Raw genomic sequence first — 17,582 nt, forward strand, 5'->3', positions numbered from 1 at the left:
CTGTCTCTTCCTGTACTGTGCTGCAGTGAAGACAGGCGGCCAATGAAAAACAAGGATGCACGCATTACACGGTCTGCTCTTGTGTGTGAGCGTGATCGTGAATTTGTAATCTGTGTGTTTGCTTGCATGCGTAGAAAAGGGCCGCTGTGTATCCGCAGATCTCCGTCTCTGCGGCTACGCGTGGGCGCGTTTGTGTATTTTGTGTGTGAGTGAACTTCTGCGTGCCTTCTTTCTGCTGAGAGAAGATGAGTTTGATGTGATCGTTTGCGGCAGCATGGCCTGCAGCCGAGAACGTAGTGAGCTGGATGATTACATGAGCTAGAGAGAGAGAGAGGGAGAGAGATGGAGAGAGAAGAGAAATAGAGCAAAAGGGAGAAGGGGTAGAACGAGAGGGATGATGAGCTAAAGAGGGCAGAAGAAGAACTGTACGTCGGGGCAGACGTGCAGAGGGAGATTTCATGAAGACTGACTCAACCTTGGCCTCAGTCTCAACAGAACATGGTCCCGTCACCTCCTCGCTCCTCGGAGTGTCGTCTGGATCTAACGTGAGCTCTGAGGGGAACGTCCTCCTCGTTCAATTTGATGAATTCAAAATGCACTTTCAGGGTTTTGTCTGATTGAAACTATCGGTTCTTTGTTCACCCCAATACATCCAGGTCCATCGGATTGGTGGTGATGTTATGATGATCACATTATGATGATGGAGGACAGGTTTGTTCAGCAGTCGGTGCTGCTTTGTGTCTGCGTAGCTAAAAACCTAGATTTTCTTCCACAACTCTGTTGAACTGTGTTTACTTTCATCCCAAATTGCAATGAATCCACTTATTGCTGCTGTAATAAGTGCGTGTTAACCTAAACTTAAGCGGATCAGAATCATTTATTTAAACGTGTGTGTTGAGAGGCTAGTGGTGATTATTACACAGCTGTGAGTAGATCTGGGGTGAGCCAGCTTTGCCCTGGCCTTGTTTCTGAGGGTCACAGGGCCTCTTGTGATGGGTGATTAGGGAACACGGTGATGACGGGTCAGCCTGTAACCCCAGCGCCGTGATGAGGGCTTCACGCTCCACGCAACCCGACGGATGGCAATTTATGCTGGTTATTGAGATCATAGCTGCCTTTGTCTCGCTTCTCTCTTTCTGGGACACCTCCGCACTGTGTCCGTCCATCCTCTCATGTTATGGCTGTGTGCAATGCCCTCTCTCTCCCTTCCTATCCTCTGAGATGCCTCTTCAGGCTCCCGCTGCCTTTGCTCTGTTTCATTATGCGCGGCTAAGCATTGTCTGTTTTGCAGCAGGGCATCGTGTATCAATTAAACCCACAGAATCTGGCAACGTTGGTGAGGCCGCTTTCAAAGTGTTGTTTTTTAAGCTTTACAGGCTCTTGATGCTGCACTACAGACATTTAAACTATCTCTGTACATGATATGTGTCCAAATGAAACTGAAACATATCTTTACAGACAATCAAAATTATACAAATGCTATGAACCACGAGCACCGCTCTTTAGATGCCATGTTAGGTTAAACACCATGCCACTCTGAAACTAGCTGTAAATGCGAGCACAGTGATCTGTTGGATCTGATCTGATAGCTGCATCAGGAGAAACCCTTCAGTCTTTATCTGGAGTGCAGCTCGCTATGGACCGTCTCATTGAGCACAAGGTGATTCTCCACTCTCTTGATTTGATGAACAGGGGAAGAAGAGGTTAAGGAGGGTAAATGAGGCTGAGGGGAGGGCGGCTGCGTGACTTATGGTGTGTTTATGACGCAAGGTGGAGTGTGTGTTGTTTTGTTGGTTTGAGACGACATGTGACCTGTGTGTGGTTGAAGGCGTGTGTGTGTGTGTGTGTAGGTGTGTGTGAGTGTGTGTGTGTGTGTGGGACCAATCTTGCTCAGCACTAGAACCCGATCTTAACCACATCGCCAGTGCAAATGGAGTGAGAAAATAGACTGTAACTCACAGTCAAGATGAACGGGGAAGGAGAATCCAATGTAGCCCTTTGTCCTTCTTGTTTCTCTCACTCTTGTTTCTCTCTCTTGTTTCTCTCTCTTGTTTCTCCCTCTTGTTTCTCTCTCTTGTTTCTCTCTCTCTCTTGTTTCTCTCTCTCTCTTGTTTCTCTCTCTTGTTTCTCTCTCTCTTGTCTCTCTCTCTTGTTTCTCCCTCTTGTTTCTCTCTCTTGTTTCTCCCTCTTGTTTCTCTCTCTTGTTTCTCTCTGTCATGTTTCTCTCTCTCTTGTTTCTCTCTCTCTCTTGTTTCTCTCTCTCTTGTTTCTGTCTCTCTCTTGTTTCTCTCTCGCTCTTGTTTCTCTCTCTTGTTTCTCCCTCTTGTCTCTCCCTCTTGTTTCTCTCTCTTGTTTCTCCCTCTTGTTTCTCCCTCTTGTTTCTCTGTCTTGTTTCTCTCTCTTTTTTCTCTCTCTTGTTTCTCTCTCTTGTTTCTCTCTCTTGTTTCTCTCTCTCTTGTTTCTCTCTCTTGTTTCTCTCTCTTGTTTCTCGCTTGTTTCTCCCTCTTGTTTCTCCCTCTTGTTTCTCTCTCTTGTTTCTCTCTCTCTTGTTTCTCTCTCTTGTTTCTCTCTCTTGTTTTTCTCCCATGTTTCTCTCTCTCTCTTGTTTCTCTCTCTTGTTTCTCTCTCTCTCTTGTTTCTCTCTCTCTCTTGTTTCTCTCTCGCTCATGTTTCTCTCTCTCGCTTGTTTCTCTCTTGTTTCTCCCTCTTGTTTCTCTCTCTTGTTTCTCTCTTGTTTCTCTCTTGTTTCTCCCTCTTGTTTCTCCCTCTTGTTTCTCTCTCTTGTTTCTCCCTCTTGTTTCTCTCTTGTTTCTCCCTCTTGTTTCTCTCTCTTGTTTCTCTGTCTTGTTTCTCTCTCTTGTTTCTCCCTCTTGTTTCTCTCTCTTGTTTATCTCTCTCTTGTTTCTCTCTCTTGTTTCTCTCTCTCTTGTTTCTCTCTCTTGTTTCTCTCTCTCTCTTGTTTCTCTCTCTTGTTTCTCTCTCTCTTGTTTCTCTCTCTCTCTTGTTTCTCTCTCTCTCATGTTTCTCTATTGTTTCTCTCTCTTGTTTCTCTCTCTCTCTTGTTTCTCTCAATTGTTTCTCTCTCTTGTTTCTCTCTATTGTTTCTCTCTCTCTCTTGTTTCTCTCTCGCTCATGTTTCTCTATTGTTTCTCTCTCTTGTTTCTCTCTCTCTCTTGTTTCTCTCTCTCTCATGTTTCTCTATTGTTTCTCCCTCTTGTTTCTCTCTCTTGTTTCTCTGTCTTGTTTCTCTCTCTTGTTTCTCCCTCTTGTTTCTCTCTCTCTTGTTTCTCTCTCTCTTGTTTCTCTCTCTCTTGTTTCTCTCTCTCTTGTTTCTCTCTCTTGTTTCTCTCTCTTGTTTCTCTCTCTCTTGTTTCTCTCTTGTTTCTCCCTCTTGTTTCTCTCTCTTGTTTCTCTCTTGTTTCTCTCTTGTTTCTCCCTCTTGTTTCTCCCTCTTGTTTCTCTCTCTTGTTTCTCCCTCTTGTTTCTCTCTTGTTTCTCCCTCTTGTTTCTCTCTCTTGTTTCTCTGTCTTGTTTCTCTCTCTTGTTTCTCCCTCTTGTTTCTCTCTCTTGTTTCTCTCTCTCTTGTTTCTCTCTCTTGTTTCTCTCTCTCTTGTTTCTCTCTCTTGTTTCTCTCTCTCTCTTGTTTCTCTCTCTCTCTTGTTTCTCTCTCTCTCTTGTTTCTCTCTCGCTCTCTTGTTTCTCTCTCTTGTTTCTCTCTCTCTTGTTTCTCTCGCTCTCTTGTTTCTCTCTCTTGTTTCTCTCTCTCTTGTTTCTCTCTCTTGTTTCTCTCTCATTGTTTCTCTCTTTTTTTCCACGACTTTTCAACGTCAAGGAAATGTTGCGAAGCAAGTTAACAGAAGCCCAGTTTCTGGAAGCTTGACGAGGAGATTCAGTCTTCTTTTTGTTTGGCTTCAGAGTGAATTGATGTGTTAATAGGGCAAAGGGAAAGAAGAAGGGAGGACAGAACAAAGAAACAGGCAGACCTAAATAAATGCACCGTCTGTGCTGTCCACTGCTCTTCACATCCTGTGAACTCTGACCTCTCAGGCACAAGTGCTTCTGAGCGTGCATGCACCTCGACATCCCACGCACCTCAGGCCTCAAACACACTGCACACACACACTGCACACACACACTGCACACACACACTGCACAAACACACTGCACACACACACTGCACACACACACTGCACAAACACACTGCACACACACACTGCACACACACACTGTACACACACACTGTACACACACACACTGCACACACACACTAAACACACACACTGCACACACACACTGCACACACACACTAAACACACACACTGCACACACACACTAAACACACACACTAAACACACACACTGCACACACACACTGCACACACACACTGCACAAACACACTGCACACACACACTGCACACACACACTGCACACACACACTGCACAAACACACTGTACACACACACACTGCACACACACACTAAACACACACACTGCACAAACACACTGCTCAAACACACTGCACACACACACTGCACACACACACTAAACACACACACTGCACAAACACACTGCACAAACACACTGCACACACACACTGCACACACACACTGCACACACACACTGCACACACACACTGCACAAACACACTGCACACACACACTGCACACACACACTGCACAAACACACTGCACACACACACTGCACAAACACACTGCACACACACACTGCACACACACACTGCACACACACACTGCACACACACACTGCACACACACACTGCACAAACACACTGCACACACACACTGCACACACACACTGCACACACACACACTGCACACACACACTAAACACACACACTAAACACACACTGCACAAACACACTGCTCAAACACACTGCACACACACACTGCACACACACACTGCACAAACTCACTGCACACACACACTGTACACACACACACTGCACACACACACTAAACACACACACTGCACAAACACACTGCTCAAACACACTGCACACACACACTGCACACACACTGCACACACACACTGCACACACACACACTAAACACACACACTGCACAAACACACTGCACACACACACACTGCACACACACACTAAACACACACACTGCACACGCACACTGCACACAGACACTGCACAAACACACTGCACACGCACACTGCACACACACACTAAACACACACACTGCACACACACACTGCACACACACACTGCACACACACACTGCACAAACACACTGCACACACACACTGCACAAACACACTGCACACACACACTGCACACACACACTGCACACACACACTGCACACACACACTGCACACACACACTGCACACACACACTGCACACACATACTGCCAACAGGACAATCACTACAGAGTCAACAGTGTTAAGATGGGTAATGACATCCTGCAGGATTGTTAAAATCAATGTGTGTTATGCTAATAGGTTTATGAAATGAACACACACACACTCACACGGGCACAGGAGCACAAGCCTTTAAGAAGCTTTGTCTGTAATGTGCTTTTCGGTCTCCACTGAAGCCATAGGTCAGCTGGAGAAGGAGACAGAGGGAGAGAGGAGGCGAGATGGAGGGTGGGCAGGAGGAAGGGGGGGAGGGAGGGAGTCCTTGTTAACATGCTCTTTGTGTCTGCTCCCATCACCATCTCATTGAAGCAAGGGGATTCCGGGAGGGTGGAAAAGGAAGAGAAAAAAGACAGCTGGGAGGAGGAGAAAGAGAAAGCTGCTACGCAAACCATGCAAAGCTTCAGTTTTCAAAGATGTTTCAATCGAGACCTCTGCAGCTGCCGTTCACTTCCCCTGCAGTGGATGAAAGGCTTCGAGTGCAGCAGGAATGTAACATGTTGAGGTGGTGGCGGGGAGGCAGGGCCGAGTGTGTTCATGGGGTAATGGGGTTTAGGGGAGAGGGTAGCGGCTGCAAGGTGGCTGCCCTGGAGAGAAGGAAGCTGGGGAGGATGGGGTGCTGTTCGAAGGAGGAGAATGAGGAGGGGCTGAGGGGGAGCAGAGGGGAGGGGGCGTGGTCAGTGTGGTGGGCACGGTCGTAGTGAATGCGGGCCACTGCGCGCTGGCGGGAAGCCGAGCTGCTAAGCCCTGGCAGCTCGTTAGCCTCTGTGTTACTGACCTGATAGACCACAAGCTCTATACCCCTCCCTCCCTTCTTTCCTGTTCCCTGTCCATCTCATGATCCACGCCAGCTGCAGTACTGCCCAGCCGCCTCAAGAGGCAGCGCAGATAAAAGCAGACAAGCAGGGAGGTGGAGAGGCGGAGTAGCAGCTAATGGGCTTGAAAGCATCCAGCTGATTGAGCTGTGGATGGGCAGCCTTTGCATGTTGTCAGTGTGCGTGGCCCACATCTTTTTGACACAAGCAGATATTCCTTCTTCAAAAACTGCTCTTATTCAAAGTGCTGCATGAGAAGAATGTAATGCAAAACTGAGTTCAGGCTTTTCCAGATATACATCTGCTTACAGGGCCCGTTTTGTTGCTCCTGTCACATGTGGGACGTCTTGCTCCGCCTCTCCAGATTCCTCTCCTAACATCTGCTGTTGTCCCTTAAACACAGTGTTTAGCGCTGCACTTCTGTGTTTAAATGTTATTTTCAGATCCTTTCAGCACTTTTCATCGAAGGGGATTCATCACTTCCCTCTGTTCTCTTAATTTCACTGCTTCTCTTGGAAAAGTGTTTTTTAAACCTTTCCCACCGTCCTGTTTACATCCTGTTTACATCCTGTTTACATCCCTGACATCCATGTAGTCAGCAGGCCTCCATCTTCTTCAGCCTGGTAGCGAGTCTGGTTTTTTAGATCAGAGCTTTTGAGGGCTTTTAAAATACCAAAATTGTGTTCTTTAATAACTGGCCACCTCTCTCTGGAGTGTTGTTAGTGCTAATGCACGATAAGCCTCCGAATTTCCTGCGGCTTGCCAAGATGGCCGCTGCCGTGGCAGTCATCGTTCTTTCCCTTCTCAGTCTTTCCCCTCTTCCCCCTCCCTTAACTGCCTCCTTCATGAGGCCCATCAGCACAGTTAGAGGTATTACAGTCACAACTCAAGTTAATTGACTTTGGGGATGTGAAATATCCCTCTGGAGCGTAGCGTTTGAGGTGATGAACAGGTGAATTGTGATTTTATTAAAGGGGATATGACTCATATCCTTGCTCAGAGGAAGGCTCTCAGTGTCTCTGTTGCTTTGGGGAACTGGCTGTTTTTCCGAGATAGGCTTAAGCCTTAAGGCATATATGGCAACACAATTTCCCCAACACATCTTTTTTGTACCAGGTGCTCGCAGCGACAGCTAATTCTAACCTTGTCCCTCTCTCTCTGCCCGCTGTAGCTACATCTAACGGCACCATGGAGGGCATCGACAACCAGGAGGGGGGACTGTGCAAGACCAGGTCCATGAAGATAATCATGAAAGTGGGACAAAGTGAGTATCGTATTATTGAATTACGGTGGTGAGTGCCTGCGGGCGTGAGCTGGCAGCCACAATGCAGCGCGAGTACATTGAGAAGAATTGTGTGAGACTCTGAAAATGCCCTAATAAGGTCATAGGAGGCTGTGCAGCATACTGCTCCATCGTCTCCATGACACCTGGGGCTGCGAGGGGGCAGGAGATGTAATCTAGTGGAAGCACACTCGCACACTATTGCCTATGCTTGCATGCACATGTGCACTGGAAGCATCTGCTGCATACACCCTTTCAACTAGAAGGATTTCTACACATTAAAGATCTAGTTTAGAGGCACACAAACACATAAGTCTCATGTGTGTGACACCCACACACACTGTCCCTGAGTGGGCATTCTACACACTACATGTGAGGCACACATGTAGTGTGAATGCCCCACGCAATCACACCAGACACACCGGACTCTATTCTTAATTACAGCGATAATTATTCATATATCAGAAGCCATTTCCTGGGGTCGGCCCTCTCGTCAACACCAGCTTGAGCGCTATTGAGAGGAGAAGGTCAGGGAATTAATGGAAGCTGCTGCACTCGGAGGAAGTAACAGCAAAGAACAGGTGCTGGAAATTGGCTCCAGTGTTAAGACTTGCTCACGAATCAGTGACTTTATTAAACGACATGTACTATCTCGTGTGGGTTTGGTACAGTGAAGCTTGAAGGTGCATAGAGTCACTCGTACTAGTGATTCTGACAGCAGATGCTCAGTGAAGTACTCCAGACAGACATTTTAGCAGCATTTAGAACTACATGGACCCATTGCAGAACCAGGAAACTACCATCACCGACTCTCTATGGTGGACTACAGTCATGTCTGGGTCATGAAGAGCTGTTTGCACAGAAACACTGCTTCATGTGAACGTAGCCGAAGATGATTTTGCTGCTGGTTGCACTGTTGAAGCATTTAGAGGTTCAAGAATCTTTGATAGTTTTCCGTAGGAAATTCCCTCTTTGTGTTTTCCTGGTAGTCACATGTAGGTTTGTTGCTGAGACGAAACTCAGCACAACAGGGACAAAGAAACCTAATTGACACGGAGAACAATCTGAACCAGTCCCTTTACATGAGCATCAACAGCATAGACATACCCTACACCAAAAAGTAATTCCCCATTCATTTTCATGCATCTTCTCCGCATTTTTCCAGATCCCTCTGACCCTAGCTCACCCAAAGACATTCCCACCAGAGTACCCCACTCGCCCAAGCACTCAGATGGCAAGGAGACCTACAACCCCAACGACGTGCTGGAGAAACCAGGTGAGATCACCTACTTGCAGCTTAAATACCAGGAAATTGGTGGAGTTGGAATTGCGTGGAGGATTTATCGACACAGTTTGGCTTGTGGGCGGGAGATTGTTCGGTCAGCAAAGAGCAGATAACGCTAAGTATGCGAGTGTGTGTGTGTGTGTGTGTGTGTTTGCAAGAGTCACTGAGGTGTGCGTGTGAAAGTGAAGGAAAGAAAGATCAGCTATTCATCAGCCAGTAATTGAATGTTCCCATAAAACTGATAGGCATCTCCGGCCTCTCAAGGACTCATAAGGTATCTCCACGCTGGCCACATTCCAGCCTCAACCCGCCGCTTAAATGACATTTTCAGGAAAAGGATCTGATCGCTGTCTGCCATCTTTTTAACGACCTGCTCTCAGTACAGACTTGTTTCTGCACCAAATCACAACCGTGGCTACGTGCAGACTGCTCTTATCTCGGTTATTATATTGCAGTTAAAAATCTCTTAAGAATATCAGGCCGGCAATTTCCGCAGTGAGCTGTGCTTAGATAACAAGAAACAGGAAGGGCCCGAGAACAAAAACAAGCTGACCTATAACAACAGTCCTGCGTTCCTTCCCGTCCGTGTCCTGGTCATTGAGGGCGCGGCCTCACCTGACTCTTTACGTTTTCACTCCCAAATCTGCCTTAACGTTGAGCATGCAGATTGGCCAGGCTGCCTGTTAGATCCATGATGGCACCTTTTATCTGCAGGCATCAGCCTCTTGCTCTCTCCATGTTCCTGTCTCCCGCTCTTTTATGCCCCAGCCGTCCATCCCGGCAGCTATCAGGAGCACATGGGCGCCAGAGTGCTGTGGGCAGAGCGTCTGAGGCGGAAGGTTGCTTGCGTTGGGCTGCCTGCCATCCTGCATCCACTCCCCCTACCACAGCAGAGACAGCTTCAGGTCCTCAGGAGAACAGCGGCAGACAGGGACACACAGGAACCCCCCCATAGGTGTTGGATGTTAACCACAATGCCCATCACTGGGATTCAGAGCCCAGCTTGACTTTCATAATTGATGCCTAACGATGACATCAAATCCTTCTGTCGTATTTGCTTCCCTTTGTCCCTTTGGGGCTGTTAGTTAGAAACCGAAGTTACTTTTTATGTCTTTCAAGATGCAATTTATTTAAGTGCCATTTGCCTGGATCTCCCCCAGCCGTTGCATCTCCTATCAGACTGCTTGCCCGATAGTTTCAAGGTTGCAGTCTTCACTGGCGGAATTTGAATAGCCACCGATCGAATGTGACCTTTATACAAAAGCCCTCTATAGGCAGGCGTCACGCTCAGCCGCTGTGCTGCTGGCCTGTTCCAGACGCCTTTACTGTGACATGATGAAAAGATTGTGAAGAACGAAAGGGAAAGGCAGCGAAAGACGAAAACACGGCTTCCTTTCCTTTAAAGGCGTCAGTGAGAATCTTAACTGAAGTGTTTTTAGGACCCTCGAGCAGCATCTGAGAAGTCGTTCCTCTGCACTCTACTGGTGTCAGAATTGTGCACCAGAATCACATTTCTGTAACTGATGGATATGGGTATCATGGCCACTTCACGCAGCAGTTGGCCAAAGGTTCTCTCTCTTGACACAATGACTTTGTGTGCACAACCTTCGTGGAAAGATTGGCCGGGTGTGTATGTTGTTATCCCCATTTGGATGATTAGCGCTCCACACCTAGCGCTGTAGTGCCTACCGACGGGCTCGGATGGCATGTGATACAAAGCAGTTTGTTTTAAACACACCCAGACCGCTCAATTTTGAACCTGTTTATATGTAGAAGATATGATTTAAGCCTCACGTTTGCCTCCTTCTGTCTCCCAGGTGTAGCGCCCAGAGAAAGCATCGACAATGACAGTGGAAAGTCCTCCAGCATCATCGGCTCCGAGGTGGCCATCTTCGTTGGCATCGCTTCAGGCAGTGTCATTTTCATCATCATCATCATCATGCTGGTCCTGCTGCTGCTCAAGTACCGGCGGCGGCACCGCAAGCACTCGCCGCAGCACGCAACCACGCTGTCTCTGAGTACGCTGGCCACGCCCAAACGGAGCGGAGGCGGCGGGAACAATAACGGCTCGGAGCCCAGCGACATCATCATCCCGCTCAGGACTGCTGACAGCGTCTTCTGCCCCCACTACGAGAAGGTCAGCGGTGACTACGGCCACCCTGTCTACATAGTTCAGGAGATGCCGCCTCAGAGCCCGGCCAACATCTATTACAAGGTCTGAGGTGGAACTTTTGAAAGCAAGAGACAAACTGGAACAATCCCGGGCAGAGCGGGTTTTTAGTTTTGGCTGGCGCCAATGGCACGCCCGCAATCACTCTCGCTCTTTCTCTCTTTCTCTCTTTGTCGACTCCTCCTCCTCCTCCTCGTCTCTGATGTTTTATCACTACTTCTTTCTTTATCAAAGCTTTGCTGATACCTTGTCACTCTGGTGTGGTCGGTGCAGACGGGATGGGTGGAGGGCCGGAGAGAAAGCTACCGCTGCCGCTCTCTGGGGCTCTTTGGAAATAGACAGGACGATCTCTCCTCCCCCGATGCTGCTCCCCCTTTTGTTTTTGAGGGAACTGAGTGTTGTGGGATCAGAGAGTTAGACGGATGCACAGCTTGTTTTTCTTTGTCTGGGACAGGACGGATGGATGGATGTATGAACGCGAAGGTTTGCTGGCAAGAGAGGATTGGAAGGAATTCGTGGCTTCACCATAAGAGAGACTATTGCTTGGAAAAAGAAAAACGAGGAGATGTGAAGGAGAATATGGGCTGACCATGAACTCACAAAGTGGCTGCCCTCCCTTGATACTCACTAGCCAGAGAGACTCTGTGGATCCACCAGTTGGACGAGGAGGACGGGGAGAGATTCCCACAGCGCTCCTCTCTGGGACTTTCCTGACTGACTCATGGAGATCACCACTCACCCTGCCACCCACATGCTCACCATCACATACACACACATTCAGCCACACGCACAGACACACGGCCTCACCAGTCAATGTCAACTGTTTGGGTTTAAGTGTGGATTGCACCAATCCTCCCAGATATGTTTTCAGCAAATCACTTCTTTCAGATGATATTTGAAGGTCTCAAGAAAGAAAAATAGTTTTTTTGTACTTTCAACATTTACTGATCTTGTTTCTGGTCGTATCTGGTTTTCATTTCCTGGTGCAGTTCAAGTACAGATAGCGGGTTTCTTTTCCTTTGGTGATCAAGTTAAATCGTATGTGACGTTCAAACACAAGTGACCCAACAGTGGCTAGGAGTGGCGAGAGCAGGAGCAAGGATTTTACTTCAATTTGCGCACTCTCGCCAGGGAACAAGGCATGTGTCAGGACTGCCCAGGAGGCTCCTGAGAAGAGTGGAGGACTTTCATATACATAGAGCAGCACTTTTAACCCTTTTCTGGTACCTCCACTCTTGGCAGCAGTCAGAGAGAGACACGGTGATAGCTTGAGATGGCAGAGCAGCTGTATCCCATCAGATTTAGCAGAAAGGGCTCGCCTCAACTCCTCTACAACCTGGGCTTTCACACGGGAAAGTGTTCGGGGCAATAAGAAATCCAATTCGCCTTACTGCCATTTCTCGCATCAGGGGAGGAAGAGGCCCGAGATTTAGTTGAGGTTAGCGTAGCTGGCTGAGACAGCTCTAGGTACTGTAATGTTTACCCCTGGGGGTCCAGTGATGACTAAGGGTGCCCTCAGGGCCCAGAATCAGCATGGCCGGTGCTCTCCTATTCTTGTTTTTAAAAAAAAGCACAGGGACATCTTCTTACATTGTCACTGTTTCTTAATAGCCATGAGCATTTCCATGTTGTGATTATTTGATTTACTTCTCTCTCTTTTTTTACATCATAGTACATTACAAAGGTGAACAATGAAATAAAACGCAGAATTAATTTATGATAAACACATAGAGCACAGGTGTTGTCAGGCCGTATGGAGAGGAGGAAGAAGAAGAAGGATTGTTAATATATTATGGTAGAAGTGCACATTATGCAATCCAGGATTTGATTAATTCATATCTCCCATATTTTCATGAGCTCCCGTCCACAGACACGGGGCCTGGGAAAGAGGGCCCCGGGGGGAGGAGACTTATCTGTCCCAAAATAGCTCACATTGGTGTACAGGGCAGAGTATGTCTCCCACACTCACTCAGTGTAGCATTTCCCAAAGGATAATTCTCACGAACACCCAGTGCCCCGACTCTCCTCATACACACCTCTCATGTTCTCTTGTGCATGTGTGTGTGTGTGTGCGTGTTGAACAAGTCCATATTTCAGTGACTTCACATCCATTCATATTTTTGGCTTAGCATCATAATCATAACTTTAGCTGTTCCCAGTGCATGCATCAGCCCATCGTCATTTGTTCACGAAGAACATCAAAATTTCACCGAAAAGCCAAGCCTTGTATGATCTGAGGTTTGTGCCTCTAAGAGGCTACAAAATCTGCAAATATGCAATTCTTATTTATTTTTTTAATCGATTCTGAGAAAAAACAACCACCTATGGAAAGTGTTCTTAACCACTGAAAGATGTAACAACAAACAAATGACACAAAACTAGCAAAGTACGTCACACAAGCCTGCTGTTAGTTTTCCTTTCCTGCATTATTTGTAGTATTATTTTAACCTTTTCTGTTTTAACTATGTGCCGTAGTACAAAGGTAAACTGTGAAAAATGAAACCATTAAAAAGCATATATATCACACCTGAACAGGTATTGCAGAAAAGATGAAAAGAAGACACACACACAAAGAAATGGCTGTTTAGTTGCTCTGTTTGCGGCAGAATATGACAATCTTATTAGTTTATTTGAATCTGACGTCCTTTTCTGAGCTGCCACTCGACTAACGCTCTCCCAACATTGACCGGCTTTGAGTCGACCTGTGATGAAATGTTGTAGCGATGCTGTGAGAGTCTTAGCCCGAAGGCAAGGAGAAGCACCTCAGGCTACTGTAAAATGCCTTGCTCGTATGGTCAGCCCTTGGTCACTTGACTCAGTAATTTTGCACCGTACTTCTGTAGGTAAGAAACTGTAAATACATTAATGTTTGTATTGTATATGGATCCTGGGTTGTTACAATAGCCTTATTCACCTTTTTAGGAAAGTAAATGGAGAAAAAAAGTACAGAAAAATGGAATACATGTCAGTAAAACAGAGCATACTACTTTTTTGGTAAATAGCTTATGTAAATATTGACCAGAACCCAATAAAAACATTTTTTATAAACTCTTAAAGTAAGATGTTTTGTATAAAATTTGAATTTTTTGCTATGTATTTTAGCTAGCGCTCGATGGAAAGCCCGTGTCCTCCCCACTCCCTCCCCTTTTGCACTGTTTCCATGGTAATTTGGTTTTTAAAAAAATGAGAGAAAAGTTGCCAAACCAACTGCTGCATATTTGTGCCATAAGTGTGAACCATAAATATTTATTGAATTAGTTTCTTTTTCTTTCCTTTCTGTTCCGTTTATGATTTAACCTCAGTCCAGTTTGTGAGTAATACAGTATTATTATATTTGCATTGTCTGTTGGTCCGCCCTGGTTCCTGTAGTCGTGCTCACCGGGTGCTCGCGCTGTTCTCCCGTTCCTTGCAGTGTGAGATGGCCAGGCTGGGAAAAAATTGTTTCAACATTCAACAATTTAAAACAAGTTCAAAGTGAGGATAAATGACACACATTCCACCAGTCTGTTACAAACTGAAAATGTTTTTCAATAAAATGTTTTTCCTATGGACGCGCTGTCTGCCTGTGTTGCTTTGTTGCTTTCACACCGCATGAATAAATAATGTCTTCTTTCTTATTGTTTCACACGACTTGACAGTAAAAGAGTTGAAATGACACTTTCATTGACTTATTCATCTCACTGTAGAGCAGAGGACACGCTTCATACTGCTTCAGTCTCCCTGAGGCCATGCTGTCATTTACATGATATTTACATATTCATCACATTTAATTTTCATCAGAACTCAAATAAGAAACCAGATTTTTTATTTCCTATTCAAGAAGATATACCATTGGTCAAACGTAGACGGACACCCACATATGATTTCTGCTGCTATAACAGATTTGCTCCCAGTCAGCTACAAGAGAACGAAGGTCCACCACTGCTGTTGGGTGATCAGGTCTGACTCATCGGCTCAGTTGCCATGCCAGTGTATCCTAAGTGTTGGATGGGGTTGAGGGTGGGCTGTGTGCGGCCCATTGAAGCTCTTCCACAGGAAGCTAAGAAAACCATTTCTTTAAGGAGCTGCTTTGTGGTCCTCGAACTGGTACCGCAATTTTGGAAGCACACCGTTGCCTAAAACACATTGTATGCTGCAACAACTTAGTAATACATTTTGTAAAGTTCGGGTTTTGTGAAAGACAGATTTGTAAAAGAATTGATGGAGCACAGATGAGATATCCTGACCTCCATTACCTAAGATGGGTCAGGCCTCCTACACTTCCTTTCATTTCACCCTGTCTGCTAAATACCACCTCTTCCTCGCTCCATGCCCCGGGTCTGTACGTGGGTTCTGCTGCCAGACTTCAGGCTGAAGTCACGTAAAGTCACGTGACTTCACATCATCAGTAAAGAAGTTTTGGTTTCACACTGGACACAAACACCAGTCCCCTGAGTAAAAGCTGAGTTGCATATTTCTTAAGTGATCTGTAGGCTTTTCGTTAGTTGTTTTGGGGTGCAATGATTAAGAATAGTAACATAATTCAATATTTTTCATATCTGAACATCATAATGAATCTATAGCTGTTTCAGCACCTTGTGACTTGCCTACCTGGCCGAAGGTAAATGGTAAATGGACTGTACTTGTCTAGTCTTTCCGACCACTCAAAGCTCTTTCACGCGACATGCATCATTCACCCATTCACCCATTCATACACTGACTGAAGGGGTTCCATGCCACCTGCCCATGAGACTGTCTACAGTCACACACCATAGGCACAGCTACGGGAGCAATGTTGCTCCGTAGCTGTGCCTTGCTCAAGGACACATCGACATGCAACGGTGTAGCTGGGGATCGAACGGCCGATCCTCTGATTGAAGGACGACCCTGCTCTCCACTTAGCCACCGTCACCAGGTCTGGAGTGTGTTTCACTGGTGTTTCTGACCATACGTGGCCGAGACTTGGGTGTGTGCTCCTCTGTCTGCTGAGGAAGGAAGAGCAAAGGGAGCGCAGCGGAAATCTGCATCAGAAACACCACAGGCCAAGCACTCAGTCCATACCCAACACACATGTTTGAACGGTGACTGCATTGGTGGATGAAATGAAGCAAAACAGCTGCACCCTTGAGGGCCGTAGTGAAGCAGTATGGGGCGCCCTCAGCCAAACGCTTACAGTGCTGACTTCTAACTGCAAGATCCCGTTTCAGGTCCGCCTCAGACTCTTTGCATGTTGTTCTCCATTGCCTGTCATGCAGAGACAAATTTCCCCTCAACGGGATAAATATAGTAAAATAAATAAACCCAATGACATCATCATCAAAATATGATGTTTTCACAGGCTGATTAGTACTCCCCATGTTGAGTAATTTAATTGACATGAAAAAATCGGTGGAATGCCCTTTTAAGGTTTTTTGGATTGAAACTAAGTGCCCAAAGGGAAAGAACATCAGTGATGGTTGCTCTCTGAAACAGATCCAGCACAGGGCCGAGCTGTCACTAAGCCGATGAGTCAGCCAACATATCCAGGCAACTAGACTGTATAACCAGCAATGCTGCCGGTGAGTCAGAAGGACAACCTGCCAAAATATAGCCAGGCAGAGACACAGCCATCACAGGCCAGACATTCCATCCACTGTAGCTATTAGTGCCAGTGAGCCAGCCACCAAATCAGCTCTTCCAGCCCATCAGCTCGCCACCGTTACTCTGCTCAGCCAAAGAGTCTGCAGCACAGGAAGTCAGCAGGCAACAGGCACGATTTGTGCTGTGACGAGCATCCAGCTAGCGAGCATTCTCCACCAAGTCTAGATCCGGTCTTCCTTTCAGCATCAACACCAGATCAACACTGAGTCTGTGAACCATTGAACGTCAGATTAAACAAGGTTGGAGGTATCAGAAGAGGTTAAACTGTGGCTACAAAGTCTTCTTTGGTTTATAACTCTGCCCGTTGGCCACTGCTGATGTGGCTGTAATGAGCGTTGGATGATTAGGACGGGAGCAGTGTGCTTTCAACCCTGTTTTCTTGAGTGAACTGGTCATCATTTCTGGAAAGAGACATTACTGTTGAGTTTTACAAATGTATATTTTTGGAGATAAACCTTAGCTGAATTTCAGGAGCAGGGCCACACCTCCACGGGGCCACTCCCGGCCACACCCTACAAATACCCACGGCCACCATAGCTCAGCCTGCTACGCCTTTCGCACCAAACCGTAAGGCTGCTACACCTTCAGAAAAGAGTCAGGCTGCTACGTCGTTCGCACCAAACCGCAAGAACGCCCGCAGCACCGCAAAAACAACGAACAGGGAAGGAAAATAAACCCCTTACCTCGCCAGCATGGACCTGCTACTAACCGGGCTCCCGATGACGACGAACCGTTTGCCTCCCCAGCCGCCACCCGCACAGCCCGGGGCCGCACTCCACCGAGGCAGGGCTTCCAGACGCCACCGATCAGACGACCAGACGCCACCCGGCGGCCCAACGCAGCCGAACCCGCCGACCGGCCACATCCATCGACCGGAATCCCTCCCTCCGGGCAATCCGCCAGTACGGGGACCCAGACCGACCGTCATCGTCCAGCGAACCAAGTCCCACCCCGGCACGCCTCCGTGGCAGACGCCGATCCGCTGCCCCCGAACGCGGGCAACGGACGCGGAAGTCCCCCCCT

General features: G+C 47.1%; 1 protein-coding gene across 2 annotated transcripts in view; it reads left to right on the plus strand.

Moving 5' to 3' along the window:
* efnb2a (ephrin-B2a) overlaps positions 1-14,491 on the plus strand; it is a 34,516-nt gene extending 20,025 nt beyond the window's left edge. For both annotated transcript variants that reach the window (XM_079276964.1, XM_079276963.1), the window contains 3 exons: positions 7,375-7,467; positions 8,651-8,761; positions 10,588-14,491. In XM_079276964.1, the coding sequence (XP_079133090.1) occupies positions 7,375-7,467; positions 8,651-8,761; positions 10,588-10,991 (608 nt within the window). In that variant the 3' untranslated portion in view covers positions 10,992-14,491. The remainder of the gene's footprint in view (positions 1-7,374; positions 7,468-8,650; positions 8,762-10,587) is intronic.
* Positions 14,492-17,582: the final 3,091 nt, after the last annotated feature.

Source organism: Melanostigma gelatinosum, assembly GCF_949748355.1.
Source record: "Melanostigma gelatinosum genome assembly, chromosome: 10".
Taxonomy (NCBI): Eukaryota; Metazoa; Chordata; class Actinopteri; order Perciformes; family Zoarcidae; genus Melanostigma; species Melanostigma gelatinosum.